The 19,054-nt window shown below is 62.7% G+C and overlaps 1 protein-coding gene across 1 annotated transcript; it reads right to left on the bottom strand.

Moving 5' to 3' along the window:
* Positions 1 to 13,373: 13,373 nt before the first annotated feature.
* On the bottom strand, positions 13,374 to 18,311 carry Pck1 (phosphoenolpyruvate carboxykinase 1). The gene is made up of 9 exons (XM_048349656.1): positions 18,066 to 18,311; positions 17,785 to 17,966; positions 17,188 to 17,391; positions 16,872 to 17,059; positions 16,162 to 16,324; positions 15,134 to 15,358; positions 14,889 to 15,020; positions 14,069 to 14,164; positions 13,374 to 13,920 (listed from the first exon to the last, which is right to left on the bottom strand). The coding sequence occupies exons 1-9, from the start codon at positions 18,287 to 18,289 to the stop codon at positions 13,466 to 13,468; spliced, it is 1,869 nt and encodes a 622-aa protein (XP_048205613.1). The 5' UTR covers positions 18,290 to 18,311; the 3' UTR covers positions 13,374 to 13,465.
* Positions 18,312 to 19,054: the final 743 nt, after the last annotated feature.

Here is a 19,054-nt window from a genome sequence, read left to right as displayed (position 1 = left end):
GCGTCACAGCCCCCCTCCTCTCCCCCTGCTGGGTCTCAGATCCCCCTCCTCCTCTCCCCCTGCCGGGTGTCAGAGCCCCCCTCCTCTCCCCCTGCTGGGCCTCAGAGCCCCCCTCCTCTCCCCCTGCTGGGCGTCACAGCCCCCCCTCCTCTCCCCCTGCTGGGCGTCACAGCCCCCCTCCTCTCCCCCTGCTGGGCCTCAGAGCCCCCCTCCTCTCCCCCTGCTGGGCCTCAGAGCCCCCTTCCTCTCCCCCTGCTGGGCCTCAGAGCCCCCCTCCTCTCCCCCTGCTGGGTGTCACAGCCCCCCTCCTCTCCCCCTGCCTGGTGTCAGATCCCCCTCCTCCTCTCCCCTGCTGGGCCTCAGAGCCCCCCTCCTCTCCCCCTGCTGGGCGTCACAGCCCCCCTCCTCTCCCCCTGCTGGGTCTCAGATCCCCCTCCTCCTCTCCCCCTGCCGGGTGTCAGAGCCCTCCTCCTCTCCCCCTGCTGGGTCTCAGATCCCCCTCCTCCTCTCCCCCCTGCTGGGCCTCAGAGCCCCCCTCCTCTCCCCCTGCTGGGTGTCACAGCCCCTCTCCTCTCCCCCTGCCGGGTGTCAGATCCCCCTCCTCCTCTCCCCCTGCTGGGCCTCAGAGCCCCCCTCCTCTCCCCCTGCTGGGCCTCAGAGCCCCCCTCCTCTCCCCCTGCTGGGCCTCAGAGCCCCCCTCCTCTCCCCCTGCTGGGTGTCAGAGCCCCCCTCCTCTCCCCCTGCTGGGTCTCAGATCCCCCTCCTCCTCTCCCCCTGCTGGGCCTCAGAGCCCCCCTCCTCTCCCCCTGCTGGGTGTCACAGCCCCCCTCCTCTCCCCCTGCCGGGTGTCAGATCCCCCTCCTCCTCTCCCCCGGCTGGGCCTCAGAGCCCCCCTCCTCTCCCCATGCTGGGCCTCAGAGCCCCCCTCCTCTCCCCCTGCCGGGTGTCAGAGCCCCCCTCCTCTCCCCCTGCTGGGTCTCAGATCCCCCTCCTCCTCTCCCCCTGCTGGGCCTCAGCGCCCCCCTCGTCCCCCCCAGCCCCGCCGTGGGTCCCTGGGTAACAGAACCCGGCCATCTGCTTCCTTAGCAAACCCCCAGGATGACTCAGGCGTCTGGCGAAGTTGGGCGAAGCAAACTTTGTGCTCATTAGGAGCCGGGCACGTCCCGCCGGCCCCCGGCCCCCCTCGAAAATCCATTACAAGTTTCAAGTACAGCTATTATTTTTACAGCACCGCTTAGGAATGGCCTGCAATCTCTAATTTGCTAAATGGATGTGTATACTGACTAAATAAATATTCGGCTCAAAGCCTGCGTGCCCTCCACCCTTATTAATCTTCAGGAAATGGAAACACAGGACGCGAAATGAGCTTTTGCTGGGAGCTGCGGGCAGGAATACATTATGTTGTTTACCCGGTGCGGCCGCAGCGGGCTGCGGCAGAGCCCAGCCAATCAGCGGCCCCCACTTGGAGGGCCCGGCCAATCGGCGGCCCCCACTTGGAGGGCCCAGCCAATCAGCAGTCAGCAGCCCCCACTGGATGACGCAGGCGTCTGCCCGGGACGTGCCCGTGTTGCTAAGCTGCCTGAGCTGACTTCAGAAGTCTGGGACAAGAAACTTTTTCCTCCACAGTGGAGAGAGAATCTGAGGTGACAGCTCCCGGGGGGAGCTGCTCCGGGGGCTCTTAGCAGGACCCCCGGGGTGGGGGGGCTGCCCAGGGGTCGCCTCCCCTCTTCAGGAGCAGGGGCCACTGGCTTCCTCGGCTCTGAGAGCCCAGGCCGCCGCCTGGGGCGGGGGCCATGTCTCCGTCAGTAGACGGCCTGGGTCCTGGGAGGGGGGCAGGTAGGTCCTGGGGGTCACTAGGGGGTCTCTCCCGGGGGCTTTGACCCCGGGGGGGGGCGAGAGGGCTCTTGGGGGGCTGGCCCAACACCGGGAAGGAGATGGGCTCAAGAGGTGGGGGTACACAGAGGGGTACACGGGTGCCCCACACTGACCTGTCCCCGGCTGGTCCTGAGAGGCCGGGGTCCGGGGCCAGGAGAGGAGCCCCCCTCCTCCCGCCCCGGGGTTGGGGGAGTCGGGACAGGGGTAGGCCAGCGTCCCCGGCTGGCCGGCGTGGAGGACTGCATGCCACCTGGCCTCCGCCCAGCCCAGGGGCGCCCTCGAAGCACAGCCTGACCCCACAGGTGGAGGCCGGGCACGTCTCTGCCCACCCCCACGTGTGGCGAGGCCCATGGTGGCACCTCCACCATGGCCCCCCCAAGCCCCACGCCCAGGAGACTCACGGCAGTGACGGGCAAGGGACGCGTTTACCCACAGATGAGGTCCAGGCTGGAGGAGCGACCTGTGCAAAGGCCCTGGGGTCCAGTGGGTGGTTGGCATGGAGGCCAGGGGGAGGGGCATGGATGGCGCCCCAGCACAGTGGCAGCCAGGGGAGGCGACGCCGGAGCCTCGGCCTCTGCCGCCCCGGGGTGGGGGTGGGGGCAGTTCTGAAGTAGTTGGCGCTTGAGCCCAGCCTCAGAGCAGAACTGGAGGGTGAAGGGAGGAGGGCTGCCCTCCTGCAGGCGGGGGGGGGGGGGTCTCCCCTAAGGGAGGTTGGGATACACGACGCCTGACCACATGCGGGGAAGGTGTGAAGGAGGCACCCGGGCTCCGGGCTCCGGGCTCCGGGCTCCGGGCTCCGGGCTGCAGCGTGGCCCCGGCGACGCAGACCCTGACGTCTCCTGTCCATCCCTGACCCCCAACGGTTCTCCTCGGAGCTCTTTACCCCAGAGAAAGTTCCAGAAATGCCAGTGTGGTTCCACAAACAGGCAGGGCTGGACACAGCCCGGGGGGCGGGGGGCGCGTGAAGAGGGGGACGGGCACTTCCGATGAAGGAATGGGGATCGGGGTTCAGCCTCGCCCGGCCCCTGGGAGAGACTGAGGCACACGGAACCCGGCGCGCTCACCACTGGGCGGGTGGAAGGTCCGTGGGGGGCGGGGGAGGGACAGCGGGGACAGGCAGGGGGTGTTGTGGGTGACGAGAGAATGTTCTAGACCTGTACCTGAGGGGGGCTGCACAGAGGTATCAAGCCCCTCCGCCGCCCCCCTTAGACGTGCACGCTTTCTGCTTGTAAACACAGTCTCAGGAAGGCTGGGTCTCCCCGGGGTCTGGGGGCTGCAGCCCCCCGCTGCCCCCCTCCAGCCGGCCCAAGCGCGCTTGCGTCACGAGCCCCAGCCGCGGGCCCGCGCCCTCGGCCCATCCGTCTTGTCAGCGGGGCGCCGGGGAGCGGCCGCGCCGCCTCGTGAATATTTATGGGGTCCCCAGCCGGCGACAGCTTTATGAATCCGCCCACCCGTCCCTGCGGCCGCCATCCATCTCCAGCCGCGCCGCTGCCGGCGCCTCGGGAATGAGCGCGGGGGCCGGGGGCCTGGCCGGCAGGCGACCTCGGATGACTCTCCAACCGCGGCACAGCACACAGCCCTACCTCCCGGCTGCTGCCTCGGTGTCCCCCCGTGCCCAGAGGGGCTCTGACACCCCTACCTCTTATCTTTGCCCCCCACAGCCCCCAAGCGCCCCTCCCTTCTTGTCAGTACGGGGGGGGGGTGGGCTAGTTCCTGGGGGGACGGAGCAGCCTCCCCTGGGACTGCAGGGGCCCACGGTGGCCGAGGCGGCCAGCCTCCGGGTGCCCCCCGCTCGGGGACAGGACATCGGTCCTCCCCCCAGCTGCCCAGCCTCCGTGGGGTGTGGCGGTCCTCGCCCCTGGTCACCTAGGGCGCCACGTGGGGCGTGCTCCGCGTGGCTGAGCGCCGACGGGGCCCCCACCGCCATGCTGCGCCCTTCCTTGAACCCTCCCAGCCCTGCGCTCTGTGATCATCTTGCTCAGAAGGGGAAACTGAGGCGCGGGGAGGTTAAGTCACTCCCTCTGGTGGCACACAGCTCGAAAGAGGCTGTCGAGGTAGCGTGCCCAGGCCCCTGGCACCCCGTGTCTCCTCCTGGGGGGCAGTGAGCCCCGGGCTGACGGTGGGGAGGCACCGCGGGGCGCTCAGCAGGCCCCACATTGGGAAGGAAGCGCTGGGGGCGGGGCCGAGGCGGATGCGCGGTTCCGGAACGGGGCCGAAGCTCATGGAAATGAATGAGGTCCGGGCTTCTGGGCAGAGGCTCCTGACCATGAACCTTCACCGGCCGCTGACCACGCTGGCAGTGTTTACCTTGGGTGAAGGGAGGAACCAGAGCTAGCTGGCCTGGACCGGGCCAGCTGCACTGGGGCAGGAGGTCAAAACCAGAGCAGCCAAGAGCCCCAGAACCCCCGGGGTGGGGTATTGGTGTCCTTTTGTGCAATTCACCCATAAACTCTAGCTCCATCTGTCCTCAAGTCTTGCTCTTAGAACCAAATCACAAATCAATTGATGATAAGGAAACTCTCTGTGCTCTCTCCAGGGGCTGCAGACATGGGTAAAAATCTGAGCCATCCTCCTTGCTACACGAGTCCCTCTGTGACCTTGTGTATACAAAAAGTGAACAGCCACACTCAAGTGACAATTTGAGGGGAGAAGAGGAAACAATAGCATGCAAGATATTCTCTGTGTCTTAATGCTGAGTCATTGGATGGATGAGTAGATGGATGGATGGGTGGATGGAGAGATGAGTGGATGGATGGGTGGGTGAATGGATAAAGGGAGGATTGAGTGGATGGGTGGATGAATGTGTGGGTGGGTAGGTGGGAGAATGGATGAATGGAGGGATGGATGGATGGGTGAATGGATGGATGGGTGAATGGATGGATGGGTGGATGGATGGATGGGTGGATGGATGGGTGGGTGGGTGGGTGGATGGATGGATGGGCGGATGGATGGGTGGGTGGGTGGATGGAGGGATGAGTGGATGGATGGGTGAATGGATGGGTGGGTGGGTGGAGGGAGGGATGGATGGATGGAGGGATGGGTAGATGGGTGGATGGATGGATGGAGGGATGGATGGGTGGATGGATGGATGGAGGGAGGGAGGGAGGGAGGGATTGGTAGATGGGTGGATAAATGGGTGAATGGGTGGATGGATAGGTGGGTGGGTGGATGGATAGGAGATTGATGGATGGCTGACTGGAGAAATGGGTAACTGGATGGATACCTAGATGAATGGATGCATGAGGCATGAGTGAGTAGCGTGAGGTTGAACGGCTGATGAATGGGCAGGTGGATAGATGGAGATGATACATCAGTGAATGGATGTGTAGATGAGAGGATGGTTGACGGATGAATGGATGGATTCATAGTAGATACCTAGATAGGTAAATGGAGGGAAGTCAACATTCATTCCTCCATCTTGCCCACTGGGTATTCAAATATCTGTCCATCTATGTCTGTCCACCCAATTGTGTGTGTGTTGGTGTTCATGTCAGGGCATGGAGGGGCAGTTGGGTGACCACGTAAACAGATGGCTGATTGGATGAATAAGAGGCCTGGCTGTCTTAGTGAGAAAATAGATGGTGGTCAGCTAGACGTCCAGTTCGACAATTAGCTGAAGGAACAGATGGAGAGAGGATGAATGGACAGGTGGAATGCTGGGTGTCTGGGACTGCAGCTAAATGTTCAATTGCCTCTTTCCTGTGGGTGGCGGATCACAATGGCTTCAGCTTCTGCCTGACACCACATACATTAGCCGGGCCCCAGGGGGCCGAGCGCCGCAGCCTCCGCGATCTGCCGCTCGCTGACTGCACCCCAGGGCGGCCGGTGACATTTACCACGGCCTCCCCGCGCCACCCTGGCCTTTCACGGAGCAGAGCACACAGCTGTTTGTCGCTTTGCTCCCCCTCCAGAGGGGTCCTCAAGACCCCCCCCCAGGTGGAATCAGGCCCAGTTTCCTGGGTGAGGGGCCCTGCTTCGGCCCCCACCCCAGCTCCACCAATTACTCTAATTACCCTTCAGTGAGGGCTTAATTTATAACGTGATGGCAAGGAAGAACTGGAGGAACGGTTTCCTTGGCAACCAAGTTTTTAAACATAAGATTCTCTGTGTTTTAAAAGCCATTTCTCATCGACTTTCCCCCCCCTGGAAATTAACTTGGAACTTCTCAGATGGGGAACCATTTTTCTGCCTAGCAGCAGGTCAGCATTTACTCTTGGGGCCATCCCAGAATGTCACTCTCCCCCCACACCCCGCTTCATTTCCTCTGCCCCTTTGTTCCAAAAAGGCCATTATGAAATGACCAGGGAGAGGCGGCCGGCTCCCAGCCATTCGTCATAGTCAGGGACGACAGCCTGGCCTCCAGCTTCTGGCTTCCGGGGGGCTCGTGGGCCCGTGGGCTCCGGCGCGGCTTCCGGGGGGCTCGTGGGCCCGTGGGCTCCGGCGCGGCTTCCGGGGGGCTCGTGGGCCCCTGGGCTCCGGCGCGGCTTCCGGGGGGCTCGTGGGCCCGTGGGCTCCGGCGCGGCTTCCGGGGGGCTCGTGGGCCCCTGGGCTCCGGCACGGCTTCCTGATGGAGCCAGGCACAGCCCGGGAGTGGACCTGTGGCCCCCCCTCCCCCGCGGGAGAGGACCAGCCACAAAGGGGGCAGGGCCCCTTCCTCTCCTCATCTCCCCCGCCCGGCGCCTCAGTCCCGGCTCCACCCCACGGGCAGACGTCAGGAGCTCCCCAGACCGGTGACAAGGCGCACGGCCCTTCCACCCCGCGCTAGAATGACTTGACTCACTCAAACCACAGGCCCACCCAAAATTCAGCCCTTTGTACAGCACCCCCTTCTCCACTCAGCCTCTTCCACTCTCAGCCACAGGGCACCAAGGATCCACGATCTGCCCTGGCCTCATTCGCACCCCGGGACCCCCCCCCCAGTTGACCTGTGTGGCCCGTGTTGGTGACATCTGGTGTCCTGCGGGCATATTGGAGAGTCAGGGTGGGTCAGTTCTCAGTGAGATGAGGGGGGTTGAGCACGTGGAGAACAGGTGAGAGACGGCAGAGGCCATGGTGATAAAGGAACAGAAAGATTGAGTATCTACAGGCACAGGTGTACATATGGGTAATTAAATAAGAGGACAAAGGCCTGGACCAATGGATAGAAAGATGGATGGGTGGATGGATGGACCAGTAGATTGGATGTGCGGATGGATGGAATGGTAGATTGGATGGGTGGATGGATGGACAGTAGATGAGTAGCTGGATAGTTGAGTAAGAAGATGAATGGATGGATGGATGGATGGACAGGAGGGTGGATGGGTAGGTGAATGGATGAGTGGGTGGAGGGAGGGATGGAGGGGTGGGTGGGTGCTTGGGCAGTAGATGAGTGGGTGGATAGTTGAGTAGGAAGATGGATGGATGGATGGGTGGGTGGGTTTATGAAGGGATGGGTGGGTGTATGGGCAGTAGGGGAGTGGATGGACAGTCGAATGGGAAGATGGGTAGAGGGTGGATGGAGGGGTGGATGGATGGGAGGGTAGACAGGAGGGTGTTAGGCAGGACTGAATAGGTGGGCGAATGAGAGAATGGGTGGTGGGTGGCTATGTGATCACACAAATGCATCTCCTGGGAGATGGGACAGGGGCGCTGACCCCCAGGCGATTCTGGACATGGCAGAAAGAGAGCCTGCGAATCGTTGCCCACAGGAAATATTGCTCTTGGTAACTTTCAACGTGAAGTTTTTCAGTGACCCTGGGAGAAGGACAGGGCTCCTGCGGGACCCATTTATTAGGAAAGACAGTCCTGGTCAGCGCATCTCCGCGCTCAGGCTGGCTCTGAGTGCCAGCAGCCCGAGGACGCTCAATAACTATTCACTGGAAAGTGATGGATTGGTCTTGGACCTGCACCGTTGCAGAGGTAGAGGCCAGGCGGGGACAGCACAAACACTGCAGAGAGGCAGAGCTCATTCTCCCTCCTTTAGCAATGGGAAAAGATGCCCCTGCTCTCAACAACCTGGCTCCCCATGGCCTGCTGTGACTGCCACCCACACTTGAGGGGTCCCAAGGGACACACCCCTTCTGCTGGAGCCACTTGGTGTGGGATGTGCAAGGGGGGTCAGAAAGGGCAGCAGCCCCCCCCCCAGGACAACTTCATAGGAGTCAGGAAGCGCCAGGGGATTGAGTTCTCAACTCTGAGGAGTTGGTAGGGGATCAAGTGACACAGCAGCTCTCTTCCACACCAAGTTAGGACACCCAGAAAGATGAGTGTGAAGATGGATGGACCCATCCATTTCCTCCATCCACCCGTTCACTTGCCGTTCTATGCATCCATCCATCCACCCATAACCCATCCATCTATCCACCCACCCATCTCATCTACCCATCCATCCATCTGCCCATCTACCCATCATCTGTCCATCTGTCACTCCACCTATCCATCCATCGATCATCCATCCATCCATCTATCCACACACCCATTCATCTACCCATCCACCATCCGTCCATCTGCCCATCCATCTGTCTATCCATCCATCCACCCATCCATCTGTCCATCTATCCATCTATTTAATATCCATCTCTCCATTCATCCATCTGTCCATCCATCCATCCATCCATCCATCCAACCATTCATCCCTCCATCTTCCCACTCATCAGCCCTCCCCTCTCCGGGAAGGGAAGTCTCCAGAGGGGTTGACCACAGACCTGCTCAGATGCTAGAGGAAGAGCCACGCCCCACCCCTTTCCCCTGAGCCCCTGAGCCCCTGTGCCGACCCACAGGACTCTTCTCACTCGGAATGGTCAGGGGGCAGTCGGGAGAGGACAGGGAAGCAAACCCCGGTGCACTGTCCCAGGACCCCTTAGGGGCCTCAGTGTCCCTCGTGTTACAGCCGAAGAGAAAGCAAACTTCCCAACAACACTCGGTACTGTTCATGAGACACCGCCCCTCCCTCCCCCTTCCCACACCACCCTCGCAGGAGAGAGAGCGGGGGAAGACAGACTGAGAAGACAAATGCACTTCTGCCTTATCTATAAAGTGCTTAGCTAAGTGACAGGCACATAATAAGTGCTCAATAAATAACCATTATTAGAGGGGGGTGCGGTGGAGGAAATCGGACAGATCAGAATTTAATTCTGCCACGCAGATTTATTGTGTTTTTGCCCAAGGAAAAAGAACAGTCCAAGTATCTGAGCTCCCCATCTCCCTCTGCATCCTGGCTGGCTTTGCGGCTGCGTCCGCCCATCCCCTTGGCCTGCAGCAGAAAAACAAGAAATGGAGAAGCCACAGCCAGTCTGGCTTGCTTGGCTGAGCGCTGGCCTCTCCTGCTCACACCTCCCTCAGACCTGGGTCACAAAGAAGCATTCTGATGATCCGAGTTCGTTCAAAATGTAAATTTCATCTCCGATCAGCTCATGGCCCTGAGCTGCTCCACTCCGCATCCCGGGAGCGGCTGCCACGGGGCCCGGGGTCCTCACCTCCACCCTGGCCAACCTGTCAGCCAAAGCCCAGGGTCACCTCTGTGGACAGAGTGTTCTATTAACCCACAGGACTGGGGCAGGGGATTTAGGTCACTCCCAGAGGCTGGGTTCAGCCCCACAGACTCCAACTGGACCAGACCAGTCAGTCCCCAGGGCTTGTCCAGGCTTCTGTCCACTCATCTGCAGATCGAGCCTTGGCAGAGAATTGTCTGTCAGGCCAGGCTGGGTGAAGGCACCCCTGTGCCCGGCCCTGAAAGCTGTCCACTCCACGGTCGGGCAGAGTCTGCCCAGTAAGCACCTGGCTGGGGTCACGGCCATGGCTCAAGGCCAGTGTGCCCCCCGAGACTGAGGATCCTGTGGTCCCAGCTCTGAGGCCAGCTGGCCAAGTGACGGTGGTGTGTGTGTGTGTGGTGTGTGTGTGTGCACGCTGTGTGCACGCAGGCACACGCGCACACACGCACGCCCACGTGCCAGTCCTGGGCTTGCTCTCAAGGCCCGAGTCCTCTCCCCTGGCTTTGTTCACTCAGAGCTGGTGTTCGACCGCTTGCGCCACACCGCTCTGATGTCTTGCTAGGTGGTTGGCGATAGGAGCCTCTCGCGCCCCTCTGCGCGGGGTCGGCTTCCAAGCGGGGTCCTCCGCCCTTGGCCTCCTGAGCCGCTCGGGCGGCGGGCGGGAGACACCAGCGCCAGCGACTGGCGGGCTCTGCCTCTCATCTGGTTATTGAAGCAGTGACTTGGTGGGGGGGGGCGCAAGACAGGCCCAGGAGGCCCCGGGCCCCGCAGGCAGTGACCTTGACCTTGAGCCCTGGATGAGTTCATCTTTTTGGAGCCCTTAGCGTGCCCTCTGGAAGAGACTCGGGGGTGGGAGCCCCTCCTTCCGGAGCGCCCCCCCCCCTCCAGCTCAGCCGTGCCAAGCCAAGTGCTAGCTTGTTAGTGAACTCTGGATTTCCTTGTATTTTATACGTGGTTTGTTTGTTTTTTTGTTTTATAATCCCCATATCCTAAAACTAAAAATGCACAACTCAATGGTGTCTCATAAACTCAGAAGCGCCGCCGCCGCCTGGCGTGGGGGGCTCCGTGGGGGCCTCCTCGGCCCCCTCCCTCGTCCCCTGGCCGTGCGTCAGAGGCTGGGGTCCTCTGCGCCCCAAGTTCCCAGCGCTCTGTGGCGCTGTCACCAAGCTCCAGGGGACAGCTGCGAGCCCCCCCCCCATCGCTTCGTCCCATGCAGAGCCTACAACGGGCTTAATTATGCAATTAAAGTCATTTTCCTGAGCTGAACAAATATTTACAGCATAGCTTGCTGTAAATTGCTTCTCCCGTTCCGCAGGCAAACAGCCCGCCATTTACATATCCCGTCCCCGCGGGCCGCAGCCGACCGGCCGGCCGCGTGGGCGAGGCCCGGGAGCCGCGCACGGAGGCCGGCAGACGCCGTGACGTCAGCCCGGCCCCTGCTCCGTGCCGCCCGGAGACCCCGGAGCTCCGTCCCGAAGCGCGGGGCCTCAGGTGGCCGGCGGCACCTGCGTCATGCGTGGGATCTGCTCTGCAATCACCAGGCCCGCACAGGCCGCGCTTCCTGTCCCCCCCGCCCCCCCCCCCGGGGCCTGTCACCAGCGCCTGTCACCACCCCCGCCGCCATCGCTCTGCTTCCTGTGCGAGCCGGGCCAGAAACGCCGGGCAAAACTTCAAGGCAGCGGGCAGAAGCCGCCCCCCACCCCCCACCCCCACCCCCCCACCCCCACCCCCACCCCCCCTCCAAGGCCCCTCCCCAGAGAGGGACCTGCGGCCAGCCAGGGCTGCAGAGGGGCTGGGCTTGCTCTATTCCAGTGGCACCCCTTGGGAGCAGAGTTCCGGGGGGCGGGGGGCTTGTGAGAAACACAGGATGTGGGGGGGGGTGGACAGGAGCCAGGGTCAAAGCACCCACGGAGGGAGGCGCCGGTGGGGGCCATGGCCTCTGGGACCCTCCAGCACCAAGGCGTCGGGGGCCCGCGGGAGGGCGGGGGGGGGGGCCCGCGGGAGGGCGGGGGGGGGCGCCCCTCACCTGCCTCGCCCGACGCCAGGCTCGGCTGGGCACGGCGGCTCTTGGTCTGCGCCCCGGTCGCCATGCCGGGTCTGTTTCTGCGACCCCTCCGCCCACCCTCAGGCCCCCATTGCTCGGGAGAGGTTGGAGGCGACGCGAGAATGGATTCACCTGGCCTGGGCCCCCAAGACCACCCCGTGGCCGCCTGCAGAATTGGAGCCCAAGCACAGAAAGTGGCAGGCGGTGACCCCGGGGCGCCCCGGGACCCCAGCGCGGAGACCTGGCGGGGTGGCTGTCAACTCTGGAAGGACAGCCATGGGCGATGGGCTTGGTTGCTAGTCGGGGGCCCCTTGAGCAACTTCATATGTAACCAACATCCTCACAGCCAGGACGTCAGGCCCAGCCCTCTGCTTACGGGGAGACCGGGGGGAGCGGGGGGAAGGCCGCCGGGGGGAGCGGGGCTGCTGGAGAGGACTCGCCCCCCTTCTGCTCTTCCGCGGGGGCCACAGGGCCAGGGTGGGAGCCACACCCAAGGGCAGCGCCTGCGCCTCAGCCAGAGCCCGCTGCCCGCCCTGACTCCCCACAGAAACCCTGGGTAAAACCCAGACGAGGGGCGCGGGCTCCCCGGCTCCCCGGGCTCCGTCCTGCAGCCCTGAGAAGACGGAGGTCCTCGTGCCCACTGTCCAGCCAGGGAAACGGAGGCGTTGAGTTTGGAGAAGGAGGGTGGGATGGGCTCCTACCCAGCCCCCCCCCCAGAGGGGCTATAGGGGCTGATAAGCGCCCTGGAAACGCAGCCCTTGGGGCTTCCGGGGCCCGGCGGTGCTGTGGCCCCAGGCACGGCCCTGCCACGCGCATTGAGCCCAGCCAGTGTCTCGGTCAGCGGCCCCTTCAAGGGGAAGGGGACTTGCCTGTTCAGTTCCACCATGCACCCTGCCTCAGTTTCCCTACAGAGGCACATGGCTTCGCAGACATTTGCCCAAGGAGTAGCCCGGGTGTGACTCGAGGAAGAACTGCCCACGGAGGTGGGGCGGCTCACCCTTCCCAGGCCCGCCCGGAGAGGAAAACACGGCGGGCGCAAGTGGGGAGCAGCAGGTCACTTCCAGTTCACGGCTTGTGTGGATGGTGGGGTAGCAGCCGCGAGGGCCGGAGCCGCAGGACCGCCAGGCCGAGCCGGGCTCCGCCCGGGGTGCTGTGGGTGGGTGGGCGGGAGGGCGAATCTGCCCGGACGGCTGCTGGGGGCTTTGCCTTCTCAAGACCCCCCCGAGCTCCCCGCCCGCAGCCCGGCAGGTCTGGCGCGGCTGCAGGGCTCCCACTAGTGGCCACGGAGGTTTCTGCAGCCGGAAGCGCAGCCTGCTCCCCTCGGATCCCATTCCCCCCCTCTGGCTTCTTCCTCCCACCACCCCCTTCCCACCCCCTCCCTTCCCCGCCCCCTCTCTCCCATTGCAGGGGCGACTCTGCGGGGTCCCCACTTTCTCAGGGGTAAAGCATCTCATCAAAACTCTTTTGGGGTCGGTGAAAGAAAGAGAAAACCAAGCAAGTCCAATCCACGGTTTCTATAAAAGTTTATTTGGTAATTTCCCCTCCCCCCAGATGATAAAGACGCATATCATAATTATATAAAGGTAAAGACGATAGTGTATAAAAATAATTTAAACACATATATTAGCAACAAAGCAACATTTCTTTCTAGTAACCACTAGTAGGTAAATCTTGCCCGAGATTCTCCCAAAGGTGTTAAATAGATTTTTTAGACAACAGTACAGACAGCGACACACGCACACAAACACTCAAAATACACGTATGTACAACTCAAGTATTTCTGTTCTGTGCATTCTAGCTCACGGAGACGGCGAAAGTGAAAAGACTCAAGGCCAGAGAGACCTCAGTGTGGAACCAAGCGTGCGCTGGGTGTGAATTCTGGATTCTGGCTAAGATTCCCCCCTACTGTCTACAGCTGGCGGCCCGAGCCGGGCGGCTCCCACCTAATCACGGGGTGTGTGGACCATGGGCTCCCGGCATGGATTCGGGAAGGGCGGCAGCCTCTGGGCTGCAGGTGCGTCCTCCGGCGGGACGGGCTGGTTCTAAAGACGTGGCCCCCCCACCCTCTTCACCCCCACTACATCTGGCTAATTCTCTGCTTCAGAGCCAGGACCTCCCGCTCGATCTCATACGGGAGGTCGGCGTTGACTTGATCTTCCAGATACTTCTCCACGTCTTCCACTTCCTTCTCCCAGAACTCCTTGGAGATGGCGAAGAGCTCCTCCATGTCGACGTTCCCCAGGCCTTTCAGGTTCAGGGCGCCCCGCTTCGGGACGTAGCCGATGGGCGTGAGCCGGGCGCTGTCCTCCCCGTTGATCCGGTTGAACATCCACTCCAGGACCCGGCTGTTCTCCCCGAAGCCCGGCCACAGGAACTTCCCGTCCTTATCCTTCCGGAACCAGTTGACGTGGAAGATCTTGGGCAGCCTGGCCGCCGGGCGCTGGGCCATGCTCAGCCAGTGGGTCAGGTACTTGCCAAAGTTGTAGCCGAAGAAGGGCCTCATGGCAAAGGGGTCGTGCATGATGACCTTGCCTGTCAGACAGAGGGAGACGCGTCCGTGTGCCTCGGGCCCAAAGGCGATGGGGACCGCCGTTTCCTGCTGGCCCCGACACGCCCGGGCGTCTCCTCCCCCACCCACCCCCCCAGAGGCAGGGCCCGAGGGAGCCCGGCTTTGACTTACCTTTGTGTTCCGCCGCTGCCGTGGCCTCCGACCTCATGGAAGCCCCCACAAACACCCCGTGCTGCCAGTTGAGAGCTTCGTAGACAAGAGGGACGCCTTTATAAAGCAGGAGAAAAGAGGAGGTGGTTGGTTAATGCCGATACTCGAACTCAGGACCCAGGTGCTGTCCCTGAGCTTTTGCGCTCAAGGCAGGCACTCTACCACTTGAGCCACACCTCCACTTCTGCCTTTTTGCTGGGTAACTGGAGATCAAGAGTCTCCTGGTTTTGTCTGTCCCACTGGCTTTGAACCACGGTCCTCTGAGCTGAGTAGCTAGGACTACAGGTGTGAACCACGCGCATCTGGCTTCCCTAAGAACTCTGCCATTCCAACTCCAGGACCAGTGGTACCTCTCCACAGAGGAAAAGACACGGCCAAGAAGCAACTCTTAAAAAATTAAGTAAATCATCGTGTGGATGGAGTCTGGCGATTGAGAACTCGAGAGGCTGCCGCTGCAGTGTTCCGAGCCCTGGGACCTCGGGCATGCACCGCCATGCCCCTCTAGCGGCATGTTTGCAGTGGAGCTGGCGTTCCATATGCAACACCGAGAGAAGTGGGAAGTCACAGGAAGGTCACCAGGAAGGTCACCCGGGAACACAGGGCTACACCCGGCTCCCCTCCATCACAGACCTCAAGGTGTGGCTGTGCGCTGGCGCTGGCCCAGGAGTCTCGATTGGGGGGGAGGAAGGCCTTTGGCACCCCCCCTCCCCCCCCACAGGTCATGGAAGAAGAGAGATGGCACCAGAGTGCCCGGCCACCCCAGCCCACACTCCCGCCTCACCCGCAGGTCTGCGGCCTCCAAAAATGATGCCCTCGATGGGCACACCTTCCGGAGACTCCCAGGCAGGGTCGATGATGGGGCACTGGCTGGCAGGGGTGCAGAACCGCGAGTTGGGATGGGCACAGGGCTCCCCTAGAGAGAGCGAGCGAGAGAGAGCTGGTGTCCGGCCGTAGGCGGCGGCCCTGGCTGCCCAGCGCACGTTCAAACTCCAGGGCCACAGGCACGCCCGGCCCCGGGGGACTCACCGTCCTGCGGGGTCCACTCCCTGTTCTTCCAGGACGTGATGCTGACCCCCGGGGCCGGGGGCTCGTCCATGCCTTCCCAGTACACGCCGCCGTCACTGGTCTCCGCCACGTTGGTGAATATGGTGTTCCTCTGGATGGTCTTCATGGCGTTGGGGTTCGTCTTTCCGGAGGTGCCAGGAGCCACCCCAAAGAAACCGTTCTCTGGGTTGATAGCCCGTAAGTTACCTGGAAGGTAGTCGACCAGAGGAGCGATGAGTGCCGGGCAGGGCACTGTGGGTCACTGGAGGTGAGAACCGTGCAGACTTCTCTCCCTTGGCTGGCTTCACACTACAATCCTCAGACCTCAGTCTCTTGGGAAGCTAGGATTACAGCTGTGACCCGTGTAACCCGCTTTTACTTGTTCTTTCTTCTTGTTTTGTTGCGATCGCTCTCATTAACTTTACCCAGGCTCGCCTTGGACCCCAATCTCCTATCTCTGCCTCGCTCCACGTATTTTTTTGTTTTTTTGTTTTTTTTTTTTTTTTTTTGGCCAGTCCTGGGCCTTGGACTCAGGGCCTGAGCACTGTCCCTGGCTTCTTTTTTGCTCAAGGCTAGCACTCTGCCACTTGAGCCACAGCGCCGCTTCTGGCCGTTTTCTGTATATGTGGTGCTGGGGAATCGAACCTAGGGCCTCGTGTATCCGAGGCAGGCACTCTTGCCACTAGGCTATATCCCCAGCCCCCACGTATTTTTTTGTTTTTTTTTGACTGTGCTGAGCTAGGACTTACATCAAATTCTCAAATCAGGCTTTCCTCTCCCTAGACTGCACACCTGCCTTATGTTTACCCAGACGACAACTTCCCTCTCTCCCTCTTCCGTGCCCCCCGATACTGTTTTAACAAGTGTCAGCGTGTGGACACACCGCAGCCCAGGCGGCTTACGGGGCATTCCCACGGCATTCCCACGGCTCCGCGGGCCCTGGGCGGGCGGGGAGAAGAGCTGACCCCCGGGCAGGCCCCTTCCGCGCCAGGCTGCACCCCGACAGTCACCTTGGCTGTCGAACTTCATCCAGGCGATGTCGTCCCCGACGCACTCCACTTTCCACCCAGGGAGGGTGGGGTTCATCATGGCCAGGTTGGTCTTCCCACACGCGCTGGGGAAGGCGGCTGCAAGGTACTTCTTCTCCCCCGCAGGATTCGTGATCCCCAGGATCTGCCAAGACAAGGCTCCTCGTTCTGGCCTCTGTGCAGCTGTCACCGGAAGCCCATTTTCTTCATAGGATAAAGGTGCGTTCATGGGGAGGGGGGGGGGCGGGGAGGGACACACGGGAAGTGCCGGTGGGTTCCCTCCTGAAAACCTAGCCACTCAGGAGGCTGAGATTGGAAGATCATGGTTTGGAGCCAGCTTGGGCAGAAAAGTGCAATCATCTTTCTCCAAAATAACCAAGAAAAGAAGGGTTGGAGGCGTGGCTCAAGCGATAAGAGAGCCAGCTAAGCAAGCCAGGCAAGTCACAGTGCCAGGCTCTGAGTTCAAGGCCTGGTGCTGGCAAAACAACAATAACAACAACAACAACAACACTTTTTCAAAGTTAAGATGCAAAGACACTTTGAGAGAACGAGATTAAAGCCATACTGATATAGGGAGGGGGGAGGGCGGGAGGGAGGGCAGTAAGGAAACTGGAAAGCAATAAAGGGAAGAGGAGGGAAGGGAGAGGGAGAGGCCCGCGTCCCTCTGCCCGGGGGCGGACCCGCACCCTCACCAGCATGTGCTCGGCCAGCCAGCCCTCCTCCTTGGCCAGCCGGCTGGCGATCCTGAGCGCGAAGCACTTCTTCCCCAGCAGCGAGTTCCCGCCGTAGCCGCTGCCGAAGGACACGATCTCCCTGCGGTCCGGGAGGTGGGCGATGAGCGTGAGCTCGGGGTTGCAGGCCCAGTTGTTGACCAGGGGCCCTGCGAAGGAAGGAAGGGGGAGGGGGTGGGTGAGTGTGGCCCCGGCGCCCCGGCCCCCCCCCACCGCACCCCTCCCCCCGGCCCTGTGGGCGGCCCCAGCCCCGGGCTGGGAAGGGCGCGCCGGTTACTTTTGAGGGGCAGCGGGCAGCCCACGGAGTGCAGGCACTTGATGAACTCCCCGTCGCCCAGGGCCTGCAGCACGGCCGAGCCCATGCGCGTCATGATCCGCATGCTGGCCACCACGTAGGGCGAGTCCGTCAGCTCCACGCCCACCTTGGCCAGCGGCGAGCCCAGCGGGCCCATGCTGAAGGGGATCACGTACATGGTGCGGCCTGGGCGGGGCGGGGCGGGGAGGGGGCGGGGCGGTGACGTCAGCGCGCCCCGACGTCCCCGCGCCGCCACGCCTCCGCGCGGGCCGCGCTCACGTGCCCCGCCCCTCGACGTCCCCTGGGAACCACGCTCACCTCCCCCGCCCCTCGACGTCACCCGGGACCACGCTCACGTGCCCCGCCCCTCGACTCGACGTCACCCCAGGACCACGCTCACGTCCCCCTCGCCACTGTGGCGAGCCTCGGGCTGAGCCCATTAAGGTGCTTTGCCCACACGCACGTGGAGGCTGTGAGTGCGCACGCGCAGAACCCATCTCGCGCGTGCGCAGAGCCCGGCGATTGGGCCGCGGGACACGCACCGGCGCAGGACTGCGCACGCGCGGGCGGGGCACTCACCCTTCATACACCCGGGGAACCTGGCACTGAAGGCCTTCTCGAAGTCCTCCTCGGACATCCAGCGCCCCAGCTGGCTGGCGCCGGCCTTGGGGACGGGCACGGCGTCTCTCTGCTCCTGGGTGATGATCACCGTCTTGCTCTCGATGCGGGCCACGTCCCGGGGGTCCGTGAGCGCCAGCCAGCTGCAGAGGCCGCGGGTCAGGGGGGACCCTGAGCTGGCCCGTGGGGGGCCGGGAGCCCCGCCCCCGCCCCCGCCCCCGCCCCCGCCCCCCGGCACCCACCAGTTGTGGAGCTTGCGGAGCTTCTTGAGCACGCCCTCCTCCTGCATGCGGGCCAGCAGCCGCTGGTTCTCCTCCTCGGAGCCGTCGCAGATGTGGATGGCGTCGGGCTCGCACAGCCGGCCGTGGCTCTCCACGAACTCCCGCACGGCCCGCGGCAGGCCGTCCAGGGCGCCGTGCACGACCTTGGCCGACAGGTCGGCGCGGTTGTGCAGCTGAGGCGGCATGGCTGCTGACGCGCTGCGGGGCACCTGGAGCGGGGCGCGGGGGCCGCGCGGTCAGAGGGGCCCGCGAGCGCCCGCCGGCCCCGCCCGCCCGCCGCGGGGAGGAGGGAGGACTCGCCTGGGTTCCCGGGGAAGGGCCGGATCGGAGGTCCCGGAGCCGCTGGCTGCCAGGGGTGTGTGCCCAGTGGGACGGCCGTGCCGGGAGACCGAGCCCCGGCCTTAAGTACCGTGAGGAAGGCCAGCCCTGCCCGCCCCCACCCCCCCGGGCCGCGTGGGGAGGCTCGACCCTGACGTCAGGGCCAGGCCCTTGGATCCCGGCCACAGTCAGTGATGTTTTGGACAAACTCACCACAATAAACTCCAGGGAGATAATGATTGAACAGAAAATTGTTAATGAGTGTTGGGAGGCCCCCGGACCTCAGCCGCCGCCATTGCGAGTCCTTACACAACTGCTATTGACTAAACTTTGACCTCGTTCAGTGCTGATGCAAAACACACACCCTTTCCTTGACAGGCAGGTGGGGGGGGGGAGGGGGGGCCAAGGACAAGGCTGCCCTTGGCACCCCCTGGGGTTCACATGCTGTTGGCAGCACACTTTGTGTGCCAGTGGCTCCTGACTGTCAAAACATCCACTTAGGAGGTGTCACTCCGTAGTCAAAGTTCATGAGAAGAAGAATACACCGTAATCCTGCAATTGGGCACCTCAGTGGCAGAGATTGGCGCATTTTGTGCTTACTGGAGACTCGGGACCTGAATGCGTGGCCTGAC

The sequence above is a fragment of the Perognathus longimembris genome, chromosome 6 (assembly GCF_023159225.1).
Source record: "Perognathus longimembris pacificus isolate PPM17 chromosome 6, ASM2315922v1, whole genome shotgun sequence".
Classification (NCBI taxonomy): domain Eukaryota; kingdom Metazoa; phylum Chordata; class Mammalia; order Rodentia; family Heteromyidae; genus Perognathus; species Perognathus longimembris.
The sequence above is the reverse complement of the archived record's forward strand: the minus strand, read 5'-3'. Positions and strand labels throughout refer to the sequence as shown.

Excerpts from the sequence above, each read along its gene's own strand:
- Pck1 (XM_048349656.1), bottom strand. The coding sequence starts at position 18,289 with ATGCCGCCTCAGCTGCACAACCGCGCCGACCTGTCGGCCAAGGTCGTG. Across the intron at positions 17,967-18,065 it reads CTCCGCAAGCTCCACAACTG|CTGGCTGGCGCTCACGGACC; the intron begins GTGGGTGCCGGG and ends CGGCCTCTGCAG. Across the intron at positions 14,165-14,888 it reads TGGAGGCCGCAGACCTGCGG|GCGTCCCTCTTGTCTACGAA; the intron begins GTGAGGCGGGAG and ends TGCTTTATAAAG.